This window comes from Lycorma delicatula, chromosome 2 (assembly GCF_047948215.1).
Source record: "Lycorma delicatula isolate Av1 chromosome 2, ASM4794821v1, whole genome shotgun sequence".
NCBI classification, from domain to species: Eukaryota; Metazoa; Arthropoda; class Insecta; order Hemiptera; family Fulgoridae; genus Lycorma; species Lycorma delicatula.
Genome location: NC_134456.1, coordinates 19864288 through 19884403, shown reverse-complemented (window position 1 = coordinate 19884403; position 20116 = coordinate 19864288). Strand labels below are relative to the sequence as shown.

At 29.3% G+C, this 20116-nt stretch overlaps 1 protein-coding gene across 5 annotated transcripts in view; it reads right to left on the bottom strand.

Annotated features, from left to right (window-relative positions):
* nej (CREB binding protein nejire) overlaps window positions 1–19471 on the bottom strand; it is a 162103-nt gene extending 142632 nt beyond the window's left edge. For 2 of the 5 annotated variants that reach the window (XM_075358428.1, XM_075358430.1), the window contains exons 1-6: window positions 18918–19471; window positions 15435–15572; window positions 10938–11188; window positions 8369–8573; window positions 7180–7335; window positions 897–1048 (exon numbers count right to left, since the gene is read on the bottom strand). In XM_075358428.1, the coding sequence (XP_075214543.1) occupies window positions 897–1048; window positions 7180–7335; window positions 8369–8573; window positions 10938–11188; window positions 15435–15572; window positions 18918–18999 (984 nt within the window). In that variant the 5' untranslated portion in view covers window positions 19000–19471. The remainder of the gene's footprint in view (window positions 1–896; window positions 1049–7179; window positions 7336–8368; window positions 8574–10937; window positions 11189–15434; window positions 15573–18917) is intronic. The other 3 variants (XM_075358431.1, XM_075358433.1, XM_075358429.1) reach the window with 2 other exon arrangements.
* Between the last annotated feature and the right edge of the window lie 645 nt (window positions 19472–20116).

The window sequence follows — 20116 nt, the reverse complement described above, 5'->3', positions numbered from 1 at the left end:
TTAGCTTATACTGACAACCAACTATTCTAACGATATTTGCCTTTAAATGATACTTTACTAAAACATAAGTTACTGAACCAGATCAAACAATTTGTGAAAGTTTCTAAAGTAAAAGTTTATAAACATAATTTTTGTAAAGTTTGGCAGTTATCAGCTCACATATGACTGAAATTTTCACTTGATGAGGGAACCATCTAATAAGATCCTTTTATTCAGTGAGAACTACATAAGTTTCCATAATCTAACAAACTTGTTAAAAACTAAGGAATTATTGATATTTTTATGTCAAATAAAAATAAATGCCATTTGAATTATTTATCTGATGTGTTTTTAATCATATATAGGTATTAATTAATTTACATATTTTGAATGTAATAGCAGAACATGAATAATAATTACTTAGTCACAGTACACAAGATACAGCACTTATACATGTAACATGTGTGAGGGGGCTATTAGTATTTTAAGTTCAGCAATTTTTTAAGATTTTAAGGTAAATCCACAAACACATAAGCATTCATAAGCACACAAAAAGAATTAGTTCTTTAACTGACTTCTGATACTCATTCTTTGTGCATTATCTGATTCAAAAGTCAGTTTTTCTTTAAGGGTAATCTCTATTCAGGCAGCTGCCTTAAAAAACATCAGATAAATAGTAACCAAAAACAATTTAAATGATATCTTACAAAAATTTTTAATAATTCCTTGGTTTTCAGTAAACATGTTAAATGACAGGAACTCATGTTAATGTCTCATTATATTGGAATAATATGAATAACAAATGCCTGGTTAAAATAGCTGATTTTATGTAATAGTTTTCACACTAAATTAAGAAATTGTTCCATTATTAAAATTATGTTAAATCAGCAAACAAAATTATATTACAAATGCTTTACCTGTAATCTAGGTCCCTGAATGGCATGAACCTGGTGTGGAGATTGTCCTCTATTGACCAGATGACTTTGTTGCTGTTGTTGCTGCATAGCTGCAACAGCTCTAGCATTTATTAAAGGACCATTTTGTAGGCCCTGAGCATGATGTAACATACCTGAAATAAAATATCATTTAATTACAAATTTAAAAAAAGAATAAAAAGACTACAGTAAACAACTGAATGGAAATAATTTTTGACATAAATTTATGAAGTTTTGTAATGAAAATAAATTAATTTAAAAATCATAAAAGGATTCTATATATGGAATTACTAAGAAATAAAAACAGATATGAGGGTGACAGAATAATTGCAAATGAAAAATTCAGAAATATGATTAAAAGGCACACAATTTGCTAAGAGCAAACATAAACAGCAATTATACTCTTCTAGCAACAGAAATAAAAATACAACTGAAGAGAGTTAAAAGATGGAAAAAAGGAAATAAATGAATTCTGAAATATATTAATAGGACTTAGCTTAACTAATAAACAGAATAAATAGTAGGACAAAAGTGAAAATGAATCTTGGATAAGAGAAACGCCCAAAAACAGCAGCAAAAAATTACCAATTGGCTTTAGTAAGGAAAGAAGAATTAAGAAGCTATGAGCTGCCAGAGGTGATTACAAAAATGGGAGACTAACAAAAATACTAAAGCAGGAAAATGTGAAGAAGATAAAAAGGCCCTACAGAAGATTGAATGATGATTTAAGAATAATCACATAAAGAAAATGAGAAATTGGTTTGCAGACATGCTCAGACATAGAAAACAGAATTAAAAGGATAGTATGATGTAATATATATAGAGATAGAAACATTAACAATATAATAGAATAACTGCTGGAAGAATTGTACAACCACTAAAACAACCATCAGTAGAGGTAGCGGAGGAAAAATCCCTTTTGCCTTAGAAGATGGAAGGAACAGAGAAGAACTATACCAGTCAAACAGAAAGCCAAATTATCTCACAATAGGCCAGAATAAAATGGAATATGATATAGGAACAATCCTAAAATCAAAAGTTTTATTATCAGTAAAAGAAATGAAGAGTGGAAAAAGTGGGAAAGATGAGTTGCCAATAGGTGTGATTGAAGTGTCTAAGAAGGTGGTAAAATTGTGTAATGTGATCTACAACAGTGAAATGGACTAGATTATCCTAAAATAATCATGAAATCTAATCCTAAAAAAGCATGGATTGGTAATTCAAAACACAAATTATTTAACTTCTAATACTGAACAGTTACAAATCAACAGTACGGATAGGAAGGATAACAGCAGAAGGGATATAATTAAGCTAATAAGAACTGCTGATGAAAGGTGTATATTACGAAATAAAGGAATAAATGTATGTTATACAGTAATAGAAAAAGTATTATATCATGTCAACTCAGATAAAATAATGCAGATACTAAAAATTAAACAAGTAGATCAGGAAAAAGATACATTATAAAGAATTATACCTGAATCAGAAAATGGTTTAGAAAACAGGAGATCCAGACAGATCAAGTGATTTGACTTGAAGAGAAATAAGGCAAGGTGTTTCTTATCCTAACCTTTGTTTAATATGTATGTTTACAATAATATGATAAAAAAATGTCTAGACAAAGGATAAAGAAAAGAAATAACCATAAGAAAAAAGAAAATAAACTTTATAAGTGCACCAGGTGACATATACATAATATCACAAGATATTACGACAGAATACAGCATGAAAATGAATGTTGCAAAAACAAAAGTAATGAGGGCTGAAGAAAATAAGTTTATGAATACTTACATAAAATAAAAGTTAAACAAACAAGTAACTAATAACAATAAGTATAATATTACCAATCAACTATAAAATGAAATAAAAACCAGAAACAGCAATGACTGAAAAAGCACTTAATCGAAAGAAGATTAATATGTAGTGTGATTGTATCCGGCTTGAGGAAGCATTTTGTGAAGTTTGGAAAGAAAGTGAAACAAGGACAGTAAGGAAGAAGGAAAAGAGGCTGAAACATTTGAAATGCAAGGATGAAAATGATTAGAGAAAGGACATGGTAAAAGAGAACTGACTCAGGGCAGATAACCAATAACTTATAATATGATAATAAGCTCAAAACTACATATCTGAACAAAACTATTTTTAAGTTACTACTTTACACCTTACAATCTTCATAAACAAACCTAATTATTTCACGTTATCATGAACTTACTTTTCTTCAAGTTAAATTTAATTCCAAATTTTTCTATGAATAAACAGTCAGTGAAGTGATTCAATAGCACACATATCAAGAGGTCAACCTTGTAAACGACTATAGGAAAAAGGGAAAACATAAAAGAAACATTTCACAGAAAAAACTACTGCCAAGTAGTACGAATTGATGTGACAGGTAAGTAACCTCAAGCGAGATGCTACATCATAATCATATTACTTTAAACGTCTGAAACAATTATTGTAAGAAAGAAAAGAGAGGTTAATCAAATATGCAATAAAAAATAAAAATGCTGATCTTAGAATAAAGATTAATTAGAAAAATATTAACTTAACAAAAAAAAATATAGTACAGACTGCTGAAAAGGGATGTCTGAGCATAAAACCTCATGACAATAGAATTAAATATTAGTGCTAACAATTTTTATTCCATAAAATATCCTTACATTAATCATGAATATTAATAAAAAAGATTATCAGAAACAATGATAATTTTCTAATTATTAATTAGCAGATATTAATATTATTATTATTATTATTATACACCTCCTCTATGAATCATGAGACCTTGCCATCGGTGAGGGGGCTTGAGTACTCAGTGATACAGAGTAGCTGGATCGAAGGTGCAACCATATCGGAGAGGTATCTGTTGAGAGCCAGACTAAGGAATGATTCCTGAAAGAGGGCAGCAGCTCTTTCAGTAGTTGTTAGGGGCGTGAGTCAGGACGACTTAAACGGCCATATCAACATCACTAAGCTGAGTACTGCGCAGCTGAAAGCAATGGAAAACTACAGCTGCTTTTTTCCAAGAAAATGTGGCTCTCTGCATTTTCACATATACAATAATGGAGGCGCCTTCCTTGATAAAATAGTCCCCCGTTCGGATCTCCGGGTGGGGACTACTAAGGAAGGGGTCACCAGAAAACTAAAAAATAACATTCTACGAGTCGGAGCGTGGAATGTTAGAAGTTTAAAAAAGGTTGGTAGGCTGGAAAATTTAAAAAGAGAAATGGATAGGACAAATGTGGATGTAGTAGGAATTAGTGAGGTTCGGTGGAAAGAGGAAGGCGACTTTTGGTCAGGTGATTTTAGAATAATAAACTCAGCTTCAAATAATGGGCAGGCAGGAGTAGGTTTCATAATGAACAAGAAGATAGGAAAGAGAGTAAAATATTTCATAACGCATAGCAATAGAATCATTGTAATAAGGATAAAATCAAAACCTAAACCAACAACGATTGTTAACGTCTATATCCCTACAAGCGCCCATGATGATGTAGAGTGTGTATACGAAGAGATTGATGAAGCAATTACACACGTAAAAGGAGATGAAAATTTAATAATAGTTGGAGATTGGAATGCAAGCATTGGAAAGGGCAAGGAAGGAAATATAGTAGGTGAATACGGGCTGGGCAAAAGGAATGAGAGGGGACAGACTTATAGTTTTGCACAAAGTATAATTTAGTAATTGCCAACACCCAATTTAAAAATCATAATAGAAGAATTACACTCGGAAAAAGCCAGGCGATACTGCAAGGTATCAGATAGATTATATCATGGTTAAGCAAAGATTTAGGAATCAACTCGTTGACTGCAAAACTTACCCTGGAGCAGACATTGATAGCGACCATAATTTGGTAATAATGAAATGTAAATTGGGATTTAAAAACCTGAAGAAAAGGAGTCAGATGAACTGGTGGAATTTAGAGAAGCTTGAGGAAGAGGAGGTAAAGAAGATTTTTCAGGAGGACATCGCAAGAGGTCTGAGTAAAAAAGATAAGGTAGAAAATGTAGAAGAAGAATGGGAGAATGTTAAAAAGGAAATTATTAAATCAGCAGAAGCGAACTTAGGCGGAACAAGGAGAGCTGGTAGAAAACCTTGGGTTTCAGACGATATATTGCAGCTGATGGATGAACGTAGAAAATATAAGAATGCTAGTGATGAAGAAAGTAAAAGGAACTATCGGCAATTAAGAAATGCTATAAACAGGAAGTGCAAACTGGCGAAAGAAGAGTGGATTAAAGAAAAGTGTTCAGAAGTGGAAAGAGAAATAAACATTGGTAAAATAGATGGAGCATACAGTAAAGTTAAGGAAAATTTTGGGGTACATAAATTAAAATCTAATAATGTGTTAAACAAAGATGGTACACCGATATATAATACGAAAGGTAAAGTCGATAGATGGGTGGAATATATTGAAGAGTTATACGGAGGAAATGAATTAGAAAATGGTGTTATAGAGGAAGAAGAGGAAGTTGAGGAGGATGAAATGGGAGAAACAATACTGAGATCTGAATTTAAGAGAGCATTAAAAGATTTAAATGGCAGAAAGGCTCCTGGAATAGACGGAATACCTGTAGAATTACTGCGCAGTGCAGGTGAGGAAGCGATTGATAGATTATACAAACTGGTGTGTAATATTTATGAAAATGGGGAATTTCCATCAGACTTCAAAAAAAGTGTTATAGTTATGATACCAAAGAAAGCAGGGGCAGATAAATGTGAAGAATACAGAACAATTAGTTTAACTAGTCATGCATCAAAAATCTTAACTAGAATTTTATACAGAAGAATTGAGAGGAGAGTGGAAGAAGTGTTAGGAGAAGACCAATTTGGTTTCAGGAAAAGTATAGGGACAAGGGAAGCAATTTTAGGCCTCAGATTAATAGTAGAAGGAAGATTAAAGAAAAACAACCGACATACTTGGCGTTTATAGACCTAGAAAAGGCTTTCGATAACGTAGACTGGAATAAAATGTTCAGCATTTTAAAAAAAATTAGGTTTCAAATACAGAGATAGAAGAACAATTGCTAACATGTACAGGAACCAAACAGCAACAATAACAATTGAAGAACATAAGAAAGAAGCCCTAATAAGAAAGGGAGTCCGACAAGGATGTTCCCTATCGCCGTTACTTTTTAATCTTTACATGGAACTAGCAGTTAATGATGTTAAAGAACAATTTAGATTCGGAGTAACAGTACAAGGTGAAAAGATAAAGATGCTACGATTTGCTGATGATATAGTAATTCTAGCCGAGAGTAAAAAGGATTTAGAAGAAACAATGAACGGCATAGATGAAGTCCTACGCAAAAACTATCGCATGAAAATAAACAAGAACAAAACAAAAGTAATGAAATGTAGTAGAAATAACAAAGATGGACCACTGAATGTGAAAATAGGAGGAGAAAAGATTATGGAGGTAGAAGAATTTTGTTATTTGGGAAGTAAAATTACTAAAGATGGACGAAGCAGGAGCGATATAAAATGCCGAATAGCACAAGCTAAACGAGCCTTCAGTAAGAAATATAATTTGTTTACATCAAAAATGAATTTAAATGTCAGGAAAAGATTTTTGAAAGTGTATGTTTGGAGTGTCGCTTTATATGGAAGTGAAACTTGGACAATCGGAGTATCTGAGAAGAAAAGATTAGAAGCTTTTGAAATGTGGTGCTATAGGAGAATGTTAAAAATCAGATGGGTGGATAAAGTGACAAATGAAGAGGTATTGCGGCAAATAGATGAAGAAAGTAGCATTTGGAAAAATATAGTTAAAAGAAGAAACAGACTTATAGGCCACATACTAAGGCATCCTGGAATAGTCGCTTTAATATTGGAAGGACAGGTAGAAGGGAAAAATTGTGTAGGCAGGCCACGTTTGGAGTATGTAAAACAAATTGTTGGGGATGTAGGATGTAGAGGGTATACTGAAATGAAACGTCTAGCACTAGATAGGGAATCTTGGAGAGCTGCATCAAACCAGTCAAATGACTGAAGACAAAAAAAAAAAAAAAAATAAATTAACCACAAAACTTTCTTATTGTGGGTAAATAAAAAAAACCTTTACAATTAAAAATTTTAGGGATTAAAAACAGTAAAAATACAAGACAAACTTGCAGTACAAAAATAATTTACAGTAACAAATTTCATTATTTATACCACAATCCAACAGATTATGGATAAGCAGTTTTATTCGTACAAAATCCAAGGTAACACTTTGTATCTGTACAAAGATTTGCAAGTATATGTAAGCATTAACTACAATTAACATACCCTGTGGGCCAGATGGTGTTGAATTAGGAGGACCAGCAGTTCCCATCATAGAGGCAACTGCAGAGAGAGGCTGCTTGTTAAGACTATTAGTCACAACTAATGCACCTCCAGCCATGCCACCCATTGTATTAACTCCGCTACTTGTCATTATCATGCCTGAAAATAAAAATCTGTTAGTTTTAAGTGATTAATATTCTTATAAAATTACAGCCAAAAAATAGATAGACTTCAGCTAGAGGCTGTATAAAGTGATACATCAATGACAAATTTTAAGATGGTGAGCACCATTCCTCCAAGACCGATAATGTAGCTCATCATAACTCCTACTTTTGTTATAAATAAGTAGGAGTTATTTCTATTCCAATATAGAAATATTGGAATATCTTATTAAAGAGCTAATTGACTACCATTCTACTTTCATTTACTTTAGATTCTACTGTGCCACTGTTTCACTTTCATGAGTGTCTATTTCAAGGATATTTTAATATTGTTTCAGCATTCTTTATAAGCATACGAGTTAAATGAACTGAAATGAATTTTATAATTGTATTCTATGGTTACAGAAATTTCAAATTACAGCCCATGAAAAATGCATTACAGGGTTAAAAAAAAGGTATTTTACTGCTTTAATAACTCAGAAATATTGTTTATCTGATGAAATTAATGAAACACTTCCTCAAAACTCCACAAAAAATTACTTACTAACATTCCACATATTATACTAATTTTTCAATCAAATTAACAAATTATTAGTGGAAAACTGACTAAATGAGTCATAATTTGACACACGCTTTGAAAAATGTTTCAACTGTTTCAAATTGTATTCAATAGGCCAATATTCAATAGGAGATTTTCCACACAACCTCTCTCTTAAGCAACGAGAAGCAACAGGGATAACGGAACATCACTCAAGATGACATTAACGGTAATGATACATGAAAATAAGTTGTTTGGCTACAACAGCCAAGAGCAAAAAACTCAACTCATATCCATCCAAAACTACTGCCCTACAACACAAACACAAAACTTGACCACTGTTAGACTGTCACAACTACTCACTTTTCTATAGTGTATATAAGCTACGCAATTCTACACTTTTACCTTAATCATATTTGGCCTAGAATTTATACAGTAATTTACATGATAAAAAATAATAAATATGATCTAAAATAAAATAAGTAAAACTTACCTCCTCCTGGAACGCTGTTATTTAAAGGAACAGAGGGAACAAGAGTTTGCGAATTTGGTGGAGCTACACCCAAACTCACAACCATGGAGTCAGCAACAACTCCAGATTTACTAACAGACACATTAGGAGGTGACTGTATAGTATTTTTATTAATTCCAGCTCCACTAAGTCCAATTGAGTTACTAACCAACTGTCCTTTGTTACCCTAAATGACATAAATACAAAAAAACAATTAAATATACAAAAAGAGCAGACTGCAATAATTAATGTAAGGAAAATAAATAGAAATTACATAATCTGCATTAAGTAAAACAAAGTACCAAAAATTATGATAGCACATTGGAACTGCATGATCATGTACTAGGTACTTGGTTTATTCTAAATTAATTTTTTGCCAAAAAATTAATTGTTAGATCAATCTTTTTTTTTAATTTAACCCTCAATCACTATAATATTATTTTTTAAATATTCCTTCTCAGTTAATCTTGTATTAAGTACACAATTTCAGTACCCTTATTTTTAATATTTCTCATCTATAAAGGCTAAAAACTGAACTCAAATGAAAGATACCAACTTAAAAAAATAATAAAAAACCTTTTTAATTAATAGGTTGGGAAAAGCAGTTAGAAAAACATTAAAAAAATGTAATAATTATTTGGGTGGGGGATTTTAATTAATTTTTTTTTAAATATTATATTAATATTTTAATATTAAAGTAATATTTTTGCAATGTAATATATTGCTTTTTTATAAATTACTGAACTGTCTCTTTTATAATAAAATGTTACTTTCATATTTTGGAAAATTTTAATTTTTGTTAAATTTCTGGAAATTTTTAAGAAAGCATTCAAAACCTAATCACAAGTCTGATAAACTTTGCTTATAACTTGTTTGTTTATTTTCAAGATATAAAACTTTATTGATGAACAATTTTTTTAGAGTGGATGAAATGGTTCAATCAAAAAATTTAACATATTTTACAAAAAAGATGCACATAAAATTAGATTGAAATTAATAATTTTCCCATGCAATTCTCTAAAATGATGACAAAATAATATACTTTCAAATAATCACATTCTAATTATAATTAATAAATAAATAGATTAAATAAAAAAATAATAAGTTTATAGAGACCCGTAATATAAGTTGCTGTTTTTTTTTTTTGTTTTTTTTAATCTAGTTAATATGTATTATTTACTTAAATAATGTAATGGTACTGTTATCATTAATAAATCTCCAATGAATACATATAAATTTCTTAAGAAAAAAATTACAGGGAAAAAATTGGAAGGGTAAAATATATCAGTAATTTTTTTCTTAAAGTAAAATCACTACAATTTAAGTAAAATTTATAATCAAATTTCAACCCGGCTGAAATTAAATTAGACAGAGAAATTTAAATTTCAATGACCGCACAGTTCACTAATAAAAAACTAATATCTTTTCATTTTTTTTATAATAAATATATCTCAGATTTAAGATTTTAAAAAAAATTACATCTACTTCAATTAAATCATCATTCATTATTATAAATATATCTATGTTGAATGTTTGAATGCCATTGTCATGAATCTATAAATTATTTTAAGTGATTCAGAGTAAAATGAGCTCCTTAATTATATTGATAACTATGTTTTATTTGAATTTCCTTCATTGTTAACAATCATTATTATTAAAACTACTAAAACAAAACAATAATATTATAAACTGATTTAGTATTCAATGCAAAAATATAATCACAAAAAGGGATTTAAAAATTAAAAATAGAAAACAAGCAAATTCTTAAGAAAAAAGTAGTAAACAATACTTTGATACTAATAAAAAATATACTCATACACCACCATGTGAATGTATATTTAAACAACACATGAAGAAGAAGAAGTAGAAATATACTTTTCTTTTTAAGAAGTTACTTCAGTATGCATTTCCTGTAGTATCACTCATTCATTTTTAGGTTATGTCAAACATTAAATAATTACCACAAAGAATATTATTATACAGAAAATATTTTCTCATCATTTTAAAGGTAAGTTATTTTAAATACTGAAGTTCTGTGCATTTTTTTTACAAAAAATTACTTTTGAAACATAATTATAATTATTACTAATTTTTTTATTTTAAGTCATTCAAGCATTGACTGCCTTAAATGATAAAATTTTATAAGGTCAATTACAATAAATTCTACTGTGACAAAAGAAAAACTCTAAGCAAGAAATATAATCAAACTAACTGTAATGGAAGTTTATGAATTTTATGAAATTAATGATTGTTAATAGCTAAAAAAAAAGTTCTTAATGACAATGCTTCATTGTTGTCACTTAAAACAAAAGATATCAAAAAAAAAACTATGTGATTATTTAAGTAAAATTTTATCATGTTGACAACTTGAGGTAAAAATAAATACAAGAAACCACTGCTTAAAATTACCTACTTTCAATATGATTAAGATATGACTTAATGGTGTATATTCTTCTTAAATGAATGGCAGGAATAAAATATTTTAACTTTTAAAATAGGATATTGAAAAAACAATTTTCAAATAAGTTTAAGTTTAACATTCAATTTTTACCTGTTGCATTAGATGATGTGTGAGTTGCTGCTGAGTGACAACATGTTGCCGCTGAACAAGACCTTGAGTACTGCTGGTACCATCTGGTGTATCTAACGCACCATTTTGCAATGATCCAGGTCCAGGTCCTGTTGCTGGTGGCTTGCTAGTAGGGGCTTCAGCAGAGGTAGTGCCCCAGGAACTTGGAGTCATCAACTCATCTGGGAGATCATTTTCAAGATCAAACATGTCGTTGTTTGTGAAAAGGTCTGCTAGTAATCAAAATATCACATTTTTAGATGTTCAGATTTAACATTAACTTAGTTTTGAATCTTAATGTAATTATTTTACATCATAATATGCAGACATTTAATTTAAAAAAACGTTAATTTTATGTTAAAAACATTAATCCAGTAACTTACAAGTGTCCAGACTGCTGGTTTAAAAGATTTAACAACTGTGATTTTAACCCTAAACTACAAGATATTTTTATCTCAGCTACTGGACATTGGAAGTAAATTTGTTTTGTATACATCCATTAATTACCATGATTTCATGAACAATCTGTAATTCACTACATGAGACATCAACTTGTCACAGCATTATCAACTTCCCCCCAAACACAGGGAACTGGAAATAAACTAAAACGTGGAAACAATGAATGTTGAAAATTTTCATTTTAATAAAGAAGAAAAAAAGCAAAATACCCTTTCACAGAAAAGGATTTCTGTACTGTTGCTTCACACAAAATTAAATACTTTACAACTGCTCAAAACAAAAACAGATGGGGACTATCACCCAAAACACATGCAACTCTTACCTATCAAAACATTTATCGCCCATGGACTGAAATGACGAAAATGAAATAAAATGAAAATGAAACAAACACATCAAAGAAAGTAACTTTTAGAACTTTACCCCTGAAATACTATACTTCAATTCAATATTGCAAAATAACAACTACCTTTAACTGAATATTTCTTTAACTTTATTAAACTTTTACTGAACAAGGGCAAAATGATTTAATACTTCTTATTAAAAAAAAAAAAACAATCCTTTACAAACATTTTTAACAAGAAAAAATAAACATATATATAAACTATGTAAAGATTAACTCACTTCTGCAAAACAAAAAGAAAATGAAAATCATTTTCTATTTCAAAACAGCAAGGTAAATAAAAAAAAAAAAGCTTCTTTTAAGACCAGAGATATGAAATAAAATACAAAATTAATAAAAACAAACATTGTTACAGCGCAGTTAGAGCCAGTAACCACGATCAGCAATCCATACAACATGTATGTCCCATAGAAAAGATGTATGTGATGTATTATATTAAACTAAATCAATATATCTGACATAAAAACAGCATTTTTAAATGTTACTGTCCATAAACAAAGAACGTGTTTTTTGAAAGGCTGAATGCCACCTGCATTTTAATGGGCTTACCTTGCTAACATGCAAAGATACATTTTAACACATGTATACATATCACACAAATAATAGTCAATGAGTATGTACATGTTTCAAGAAGACCTAAAAAGACCTATGGGAGAACCTAAGAAGGAAAAAAGATAAATTTTGATAGTTGTTACAAATACAGAGGGAATTCCTGCATCACATAAATAAAGTGACTGCAAAATTAAAAATGCAGATGTCTTAGTAGAAAAAGATACAAAATCCAAATGATAAATGCTTGGGTATTCGTACATTATTTTTCACTGTAAACAGAAGTTTTAAATGTGCAAAAGAAATGACAGAAATGACAAAAATACATTAAAGATACCGTAATTAAAGAAATCTGAAAATTCTGTTTTGAGATATATTGATTAATATCCAATTGTTTAACTTTTGCAACACAGTGAATTATTATAAATGTAGTTAAATTATATAATACACAATTCAGTTTGATTTTTATTGTAACTGTTACATTATATATTCAACAAAAAAAAACATTTTACTTTGTGCCATAAGTATAAATACTATTCTGGTAATCATTAACTGATCAAAGTAATAAAGAAAAGAAATATACTGTTTCAGAGATTAAAAAATGACTGAAAAGCACTCTAAAATGGACCCATTCATTATGTGTTGAAGGGGAATCCACACATTTGGAAGATTATGGCTTCAAATCCACACGCCAGAATTGACTTTTTCACAACAAACTTCATTAATTACTAAATTTTTTATAAAGAATGATAAGGTAAACAAAATAAGGGTGATATGAAGGCAATGAGAACTACCCCAGCTTCAGTTTCTATAAATGAGAACTACCCCAGCTTCAGTTTCTATAACAAAGCCCCTGAGGTGTCCTATTTCTGCAAGTGATGTCTTATGCTAAGCTGTCTACAATCACTTTGTTAATGGTCCCTTTTGCACATTCAATAAAAAATCTATTACTGCAATACTAGAGTGATGAGTGTAATATAACATCTAAGTAGTTTTTAAGTAGTTCTGAGGGCATCAGGCATATCAGATTTACAATAATAAATATGTAAGTATTTTAATATTTATGAATATTTATGAAAACATAAATAAAAATTTTCAAAAAGCTGTATGTTGTTATATCTTCCACTTGCATACTAAAATGTAATGAAAAACAAATTCATAAAAGCAAAGCAATTTACTAGAATTCATCTGATTAAAGCTTGTGCTATTTCTATATACTGTATCCTAATAATTCCTTTCATGTATAACTTGTATACCTAAGGTTTGTATATGATTTATTCTCATATAATTCCCATTCCAATATCTCATAGGAACAGGACAACAAACTGAGCATGAACAGCATGCATATACTCTTTAATTTTTTTAATTTAATTTTTTTTTATTTTTTTTTTATTTACAATATCCATGAACTTAACAGCTAAAACTTGTCCTGTAAACTCATGGATAAGTTATTCCATCTCCATAACACCTTGGGCCAAACCCCTTAATTAAATTTCTATCTATATGCATCACTCGCAAGGTAAAAATATATGCACATTCTCACAGCCTACAGCTTGATCCACATCCACAGTTTACTACTATAATGGTACTTATGTTTTTTTATTTCATGGTGGAATGGAAGATAACATTCATGGTTATTTCATGGAATGGAAGATAACATGATCAAGAACAATTCAAGAACAATTATTTTGGTGGGTTCCTTCTTTTACAACCTCAAAAGAAGAATTAGAAAAAGAATTAGAAACAATAAATGTGGCTCAGGAAAATAAAATAAAATTTTATAAAAATTTTTATCATTCATTGCCTGCAGGAAAAAATTAACACTGGGGTCCCATAAGTCCCATGTACACATCTAATACTTTATTAAATAAAAAATATTTTTATGTACATATATTTACAAATTTTATAATACACCTACTTGCACCACCTAAGAAGATTAACATCAGGCAAACAATCAAAACAATATTTACAATGTTACAATGTTTGAAAAATGATCACGATAATACAACATTATTAATATACAAAAAAAGATTATACTGAACAAGAACATTTACTAAGTAAATTTCAAAACAACACCTACAGAAAAAATCACAGTGTATGTACAAGCACAATATCAGCCAAATTAAAAATATTTTAAAAGATATGAATGAAAAACACAAATTACAATAAAAATAATAAAAAATGTATCAAAAGGAGAGAAACAGCCTGTGCTCTGGCACACATAAAAAAAAGAAAAAGAAGCTGTGCCTCATGAAACACATGCTTTTAACACTGCAGAACACTAACAACGATTTAAAAAAAAAACACATATATATATATATATATATCGATTTTAAAGCTAAAGTAATTCATAATTCAAAACCCATCAGGATTTTACTACACCTTACCTTTTTTACATGTACTTTAATGTATAAATTAAAATATAAGTAAATAAAAAATGATAATATAATTAATTGTTAACTGAAATGTGGGAATTAATTTATTAAAAAGTAATTTATTATAATGACCTATAGTAAAGAAGAATCTACCACAATTTAAAAAACAAAAAAACCAGCAGCCAAAACATAAACATAACTTCTGGAAAACATCATAAACTAATGTTCATCATAGATACCTGGGCTACACATACCCTAAAAATTCTTGTTTCTTTAAATTTAATTTACAAACAATTATACAGCCCTTTACATAGTTCTAAGGAATTTGAATTGTAGAAGTATTAGGAAATTTCTTGTATGAGGAAATATTCAGATCTCAAAATGTGTTTTAACAAATTTCTAACATCACTGTGTCCAGATCAGAGATGAGGTGAAAATTAACAAAGGAAAAGAAATGGAAGTACTAGTGACAGATTAATTATTAGACTTTCACATTTAAGTATAGTTTCAATCTTTTTCTAATACTTATATATCAAATTATATATATATATATATATATATATCTTATCAGGGCTTGTCACCTTTAATTCTAATACTTGTCTGCTAGTGGTTTCTTTAATTAGTGGTTAGTAGTGTTGAAACAGGGAAGGATTACTATAATTATATTATTTATATTATTATTATTATTATTATTACTTCTCTTTTGTGAGTTCCACTGCTGTTGGAGCTGCTGCAGTGTGCCTGAGTTGCTGCCACCACCAGCGCTCCCGTGCGGGGATGAGGATATACCCCCGTAGTTGAAAGCATGGCGCATCACATTAGGTGTCATCAGCACTACATAGCCAACCAGCCCGCCAGGACAGGCGGCAAACAAAACAGTCCATCAAAACACAGCCACAGCCCTCATCTACTACTATTACAACTACTATGCCCAAACACCATATTTATATTCTACCTAACCTTACCATACATAAATAAAATCATAGGTATTTATAAAGTATAAACAAAACTTTACATATAATTCAACCATTTCCATTTCAAAAATCTTTGCTGTATCTTACATTTTTAAAGAAGAGATATATTTGAAAGGCAACTCAATTAACTCAATTAATTTAGGGATGAAGATAGTTGCAAACACTTATTCTTTACTAACGTATCAGATCATTACTGGATTATACTAACAATACCACAAGGAGTACATGTGATTTGAAAATTCATTACATAACTTACATTAAATATCTTCTCCCACATGATGTTATAAAACATCATAAAAGATGAGATTCCCTTTAACTGGGCTACTCATCAATTAGTTTGCAAATCAATTTATTAACAAAACTTATTTAGGATGACAACAATCAAAAACATAATTGGTTTAAAGTAAGGTGTACATAAGGTACTTATTACATAAAGTACATATTTAAAGGCAAAAACGTGAAAAAATTCTTTGCCATTAAAGTTTAAAGAATGTGTTCGCATGTGTTCCAAGAAATTATCAAACTTTACTAATTTATTAAATCGTTGCATACTCTTATGTTAATTTGAGTTTAAAGCTACGTCATTGGAAATGGAAATCCTTGTTTATATAAACTAAAATAAATCAAATAAATTTTACAGAATATTTTCAAAATAAACCATATTACTATGAATAACAAAAATAGTAAAAGAATTACAGACTTAAGCAACTTTAAAATAAATACTACATAAAACATTTAAATTGATAAATTCAACATAGATAGAGAAAAACACTAATAAAGATACACATATAATAATATAAAAGGGCGGGCAACACAGAAAGATGAAGTCTGATTAGATAAAAATATTCTCTGTCTACATCATCAATATACAGAAATAAAGCATAAAATTAATCTTAATGGTTTATCAATAATTAACAATTATTAAAAATGTTTAAACTACTTAAGTGAACACTGAATAAGTTAGAAGCACAGCGACCTGAAAAAAATATCCATGCTACCCATGCAAGCCATTTAGAATGATCTATAAGGTTAGGCATGCTAAATTGTTATTGTTAATAAGAAGATACTCTGCTATGAGAACAGTCCTTGGCTTAATTTGTATTTATTAAATGAGCATGATACTAATGTACATACCGGTAATCTAAACCTAGAATATGCTATTTTTTTTTTTTTTATTTTTTTTTTACAAACTTATCAATTCCAACTTGAGACCCCCAAATATAACAATTTTTTACAAACCAATAAGTTCTCCAATCAAATACTATCAAACATGTAATTTTAAAGATTAAAAATTATTCAGCTCCAAAATATAAACAAAAACAATCTGCATACCTTAACCAGCAGATACATTCAATCAAATAACTTTTTATCGCATAGCCTGCTTATTTCATTTTCTCAAAAAATAAATTATTAGATTGAGAATTATTTCATTATAAACTACCTAAAAACAAAATGCTCACACAAAATTATACCTGCAACACTATCTTTTTTTCTAAATTTACAAGAATTTCATATCTTGTAATCCACAAAGAACCAAAACCATGGGTAAAAATTACACAATAACTTGAAATTACAGTCCTTACTTTTTCTACTTGTAACTCCAGAAAAAAAAATAAAACTTGATAGAAACTGCAAAATTATAGTGATACTTATTGCATTGTTTAGCAATTATTAATTATAAATCATTAAGATAAATGTGATGTAGAATCAAACACTTCAATCACAAAGTACTCACGAAGTAGTAAAAATATGTATTTTGAATAATGATAAAAAATAAATCATAATGATAATGTTATCATCATGATAATGATAACAGAAATCTGTAATCTTCCTTGAGGAGACTTCTAGATGTAACAAACATCATAATAGAAATTCAAAAGCTGGCTAAAATGAAAACACTATTTGAATTTTGTTTGTAGAGAAGTGATTTTGAATATTTTTTGATATGAGGAATAAACGTTGCAACCTAGAAATCAAGAATACTTTGGTTTAGCAAGAACCTTAAAAAATGATAAAGTGGATTAAATATAAAAATAATACCAATCTGATGTAGACAAATAAATAAATTAAAAAAATTTCTTGATTACTACACCCTCCCTGACAACAAAATAAAAAATAAAAAAAAATAAAAAAATTATCAACAACAGTATTCTGTCATTCCTTGAAAATGTATAAGATCAAGCCCCAATTCAGATTAAACAGCAGAACTAAAACTTTAATTTGTTATACTCAATTCTTATATAATAAGAGTATAATAAACATTTTTAATCAAAATAATCACTTTATTCCTTGAGAATAGGGAATAAAATAAAAACCGAATAAAATTGTAACTTAAAAATTACCATTCTAAATATACTAAAACAACAAAATGCCTACTTTTTACACAGACAATCAAAAATTATTTTCAAGAACTGCAGTATAAACAAAATCCCTTAAATTTGAACTACAAAGATTGTTATTCTACAATTTATCCTGTCTACCGTTAAAAAAACTCAAAATATGAAAATTGTAAACGCAACTCAATTCTTAAATTACAGAACCTGTTATTCTGATATTCTTCAACATTTTAAACAAATATATACTCTGTGAAAAAAAATTAAAGCTTTAGTAAATTTATGGCAAAATTTTTTTATATTAATACTGGTGATTTTGGCAAGTTTCCTTACAAGCAAAATTGAGTATAACCTATTACATTAAACAGCCTAAATTACAAATTTAATTCAGCCTAAATAGGCAGTTATAGACAGAAAGGCAAATGTAATTTTAGTTACAAGTATTCTAAAACATTGCTAAACAATTAAAATGGTCAAAAATACACATGGATATACAGAAATCACTTCCTACATAAACACATTAAGTACGGTTAAGTAGTAAACGACTGACAAAGACTTCCATATGACAAAACAAAACAATAACTTGGTAACCATAGTAACAAAAAAAATAACCCTAATGTATACAAACATATTTTTTAAAATAATTAATATTTTACGTTAATTTCGTAAAAGAATCTAGTTTTAAACAAAATTACCAATTTTAAAAATACTTGTAACAGAATTTTAACCCAACCTAACACAATCTAGATTCGGTGGGCTGGGCATGACAAATAGATGTACGACATTTAATCATTTTTTCATTAGGTGTTTATATCGCCATGCAATGCAAAAATATGTGATAAAATCACAAAATTCTCAATTAAAATACTTACCCGAAGAATCTGAAGGACCCTGAAATGGATCCGTCAATTTCTGCCGCTTGTTTGGCGGTCCGTCGACGAGATGATCAGCCATATCTCGCTGTTTACAAAGCCGTGCCTACTTGCCTACACTGGAGTACCGTATTTATAACGATATGAAAAATCTACACACATGGTTTTAACGGGACCCAATAACTAAAATAACTATTAAACTGTATTGTGCCACCAGTCCGATGTTTAAAACATCTATCAAGGCACATATTAACGATTCAAATTCAACCATTGGGCATAATGAAGCCCCAAGCTGGTTGATGAGCTTACACTGTTCCTCTCTCCATCTTCCGACGGAACTCACACAATGATCCCGATGTAAATCATCCACAGTTCAGCACATTTTGACACAAATGCACAAACATTGACCATTTAGAACCGCACTACGAACACAAAGTCATTGAAATAACTTAATAGATACGAATTCATAGGGCAAAATTAACAGTAATTTCAAGAATAATATCCAAATTTCCACTCACTCTCGGTTGTCAAAATGGCGGCTGTTGATGAAAAGTTTTTCTACGCTTGTCACAAAATACCCGACTACAAATGAGTCTTCTGCTCTTACACCCAATCATAAACCAGAATAGTAGTCATGTGATCAAAAGAAGCCTTTCCATTGGCGTCTCGTGGCCCCGAAGCAAAATCATGACGTCACATACACTGCCGAAGATTTCCGATGTATAATAGCTCCAGCGGTAGGGCAGTGGGAATTGGTTGGTAATCCAGAAAGTGTTAGATTCACAAAGCATTTTGATTTAAAGTAAAAAAGATAAATGAAGTACCTCGTCTTAATACTTAACCCTTCATTGATTGGAACAAATATTATAACATTAAAAATCTCGTACCCTTTAATAAAATTGAATCTGCAAATAATATTGTTTTTTTTTTCACAAAATTAAATTATTCATGAAATATGAAATCGCTAATATTAAAAAGAGTCGGCCACCATTAATTATTTTAAAAATATCACGTATTTTGAAACATTAATCATAAAACATTAATCTCATTTAACAAAATGTACATATTAACATTTGATACAAAAATATAAATACGGGCTATGTCTATCCTAAGAAAATACTTTCTGCTAAACTAAGCTTTGAAAGAAATTTCGCTTTGTAACATAATGCTTAATAAACAATTTTTGTTAACAAACTTAA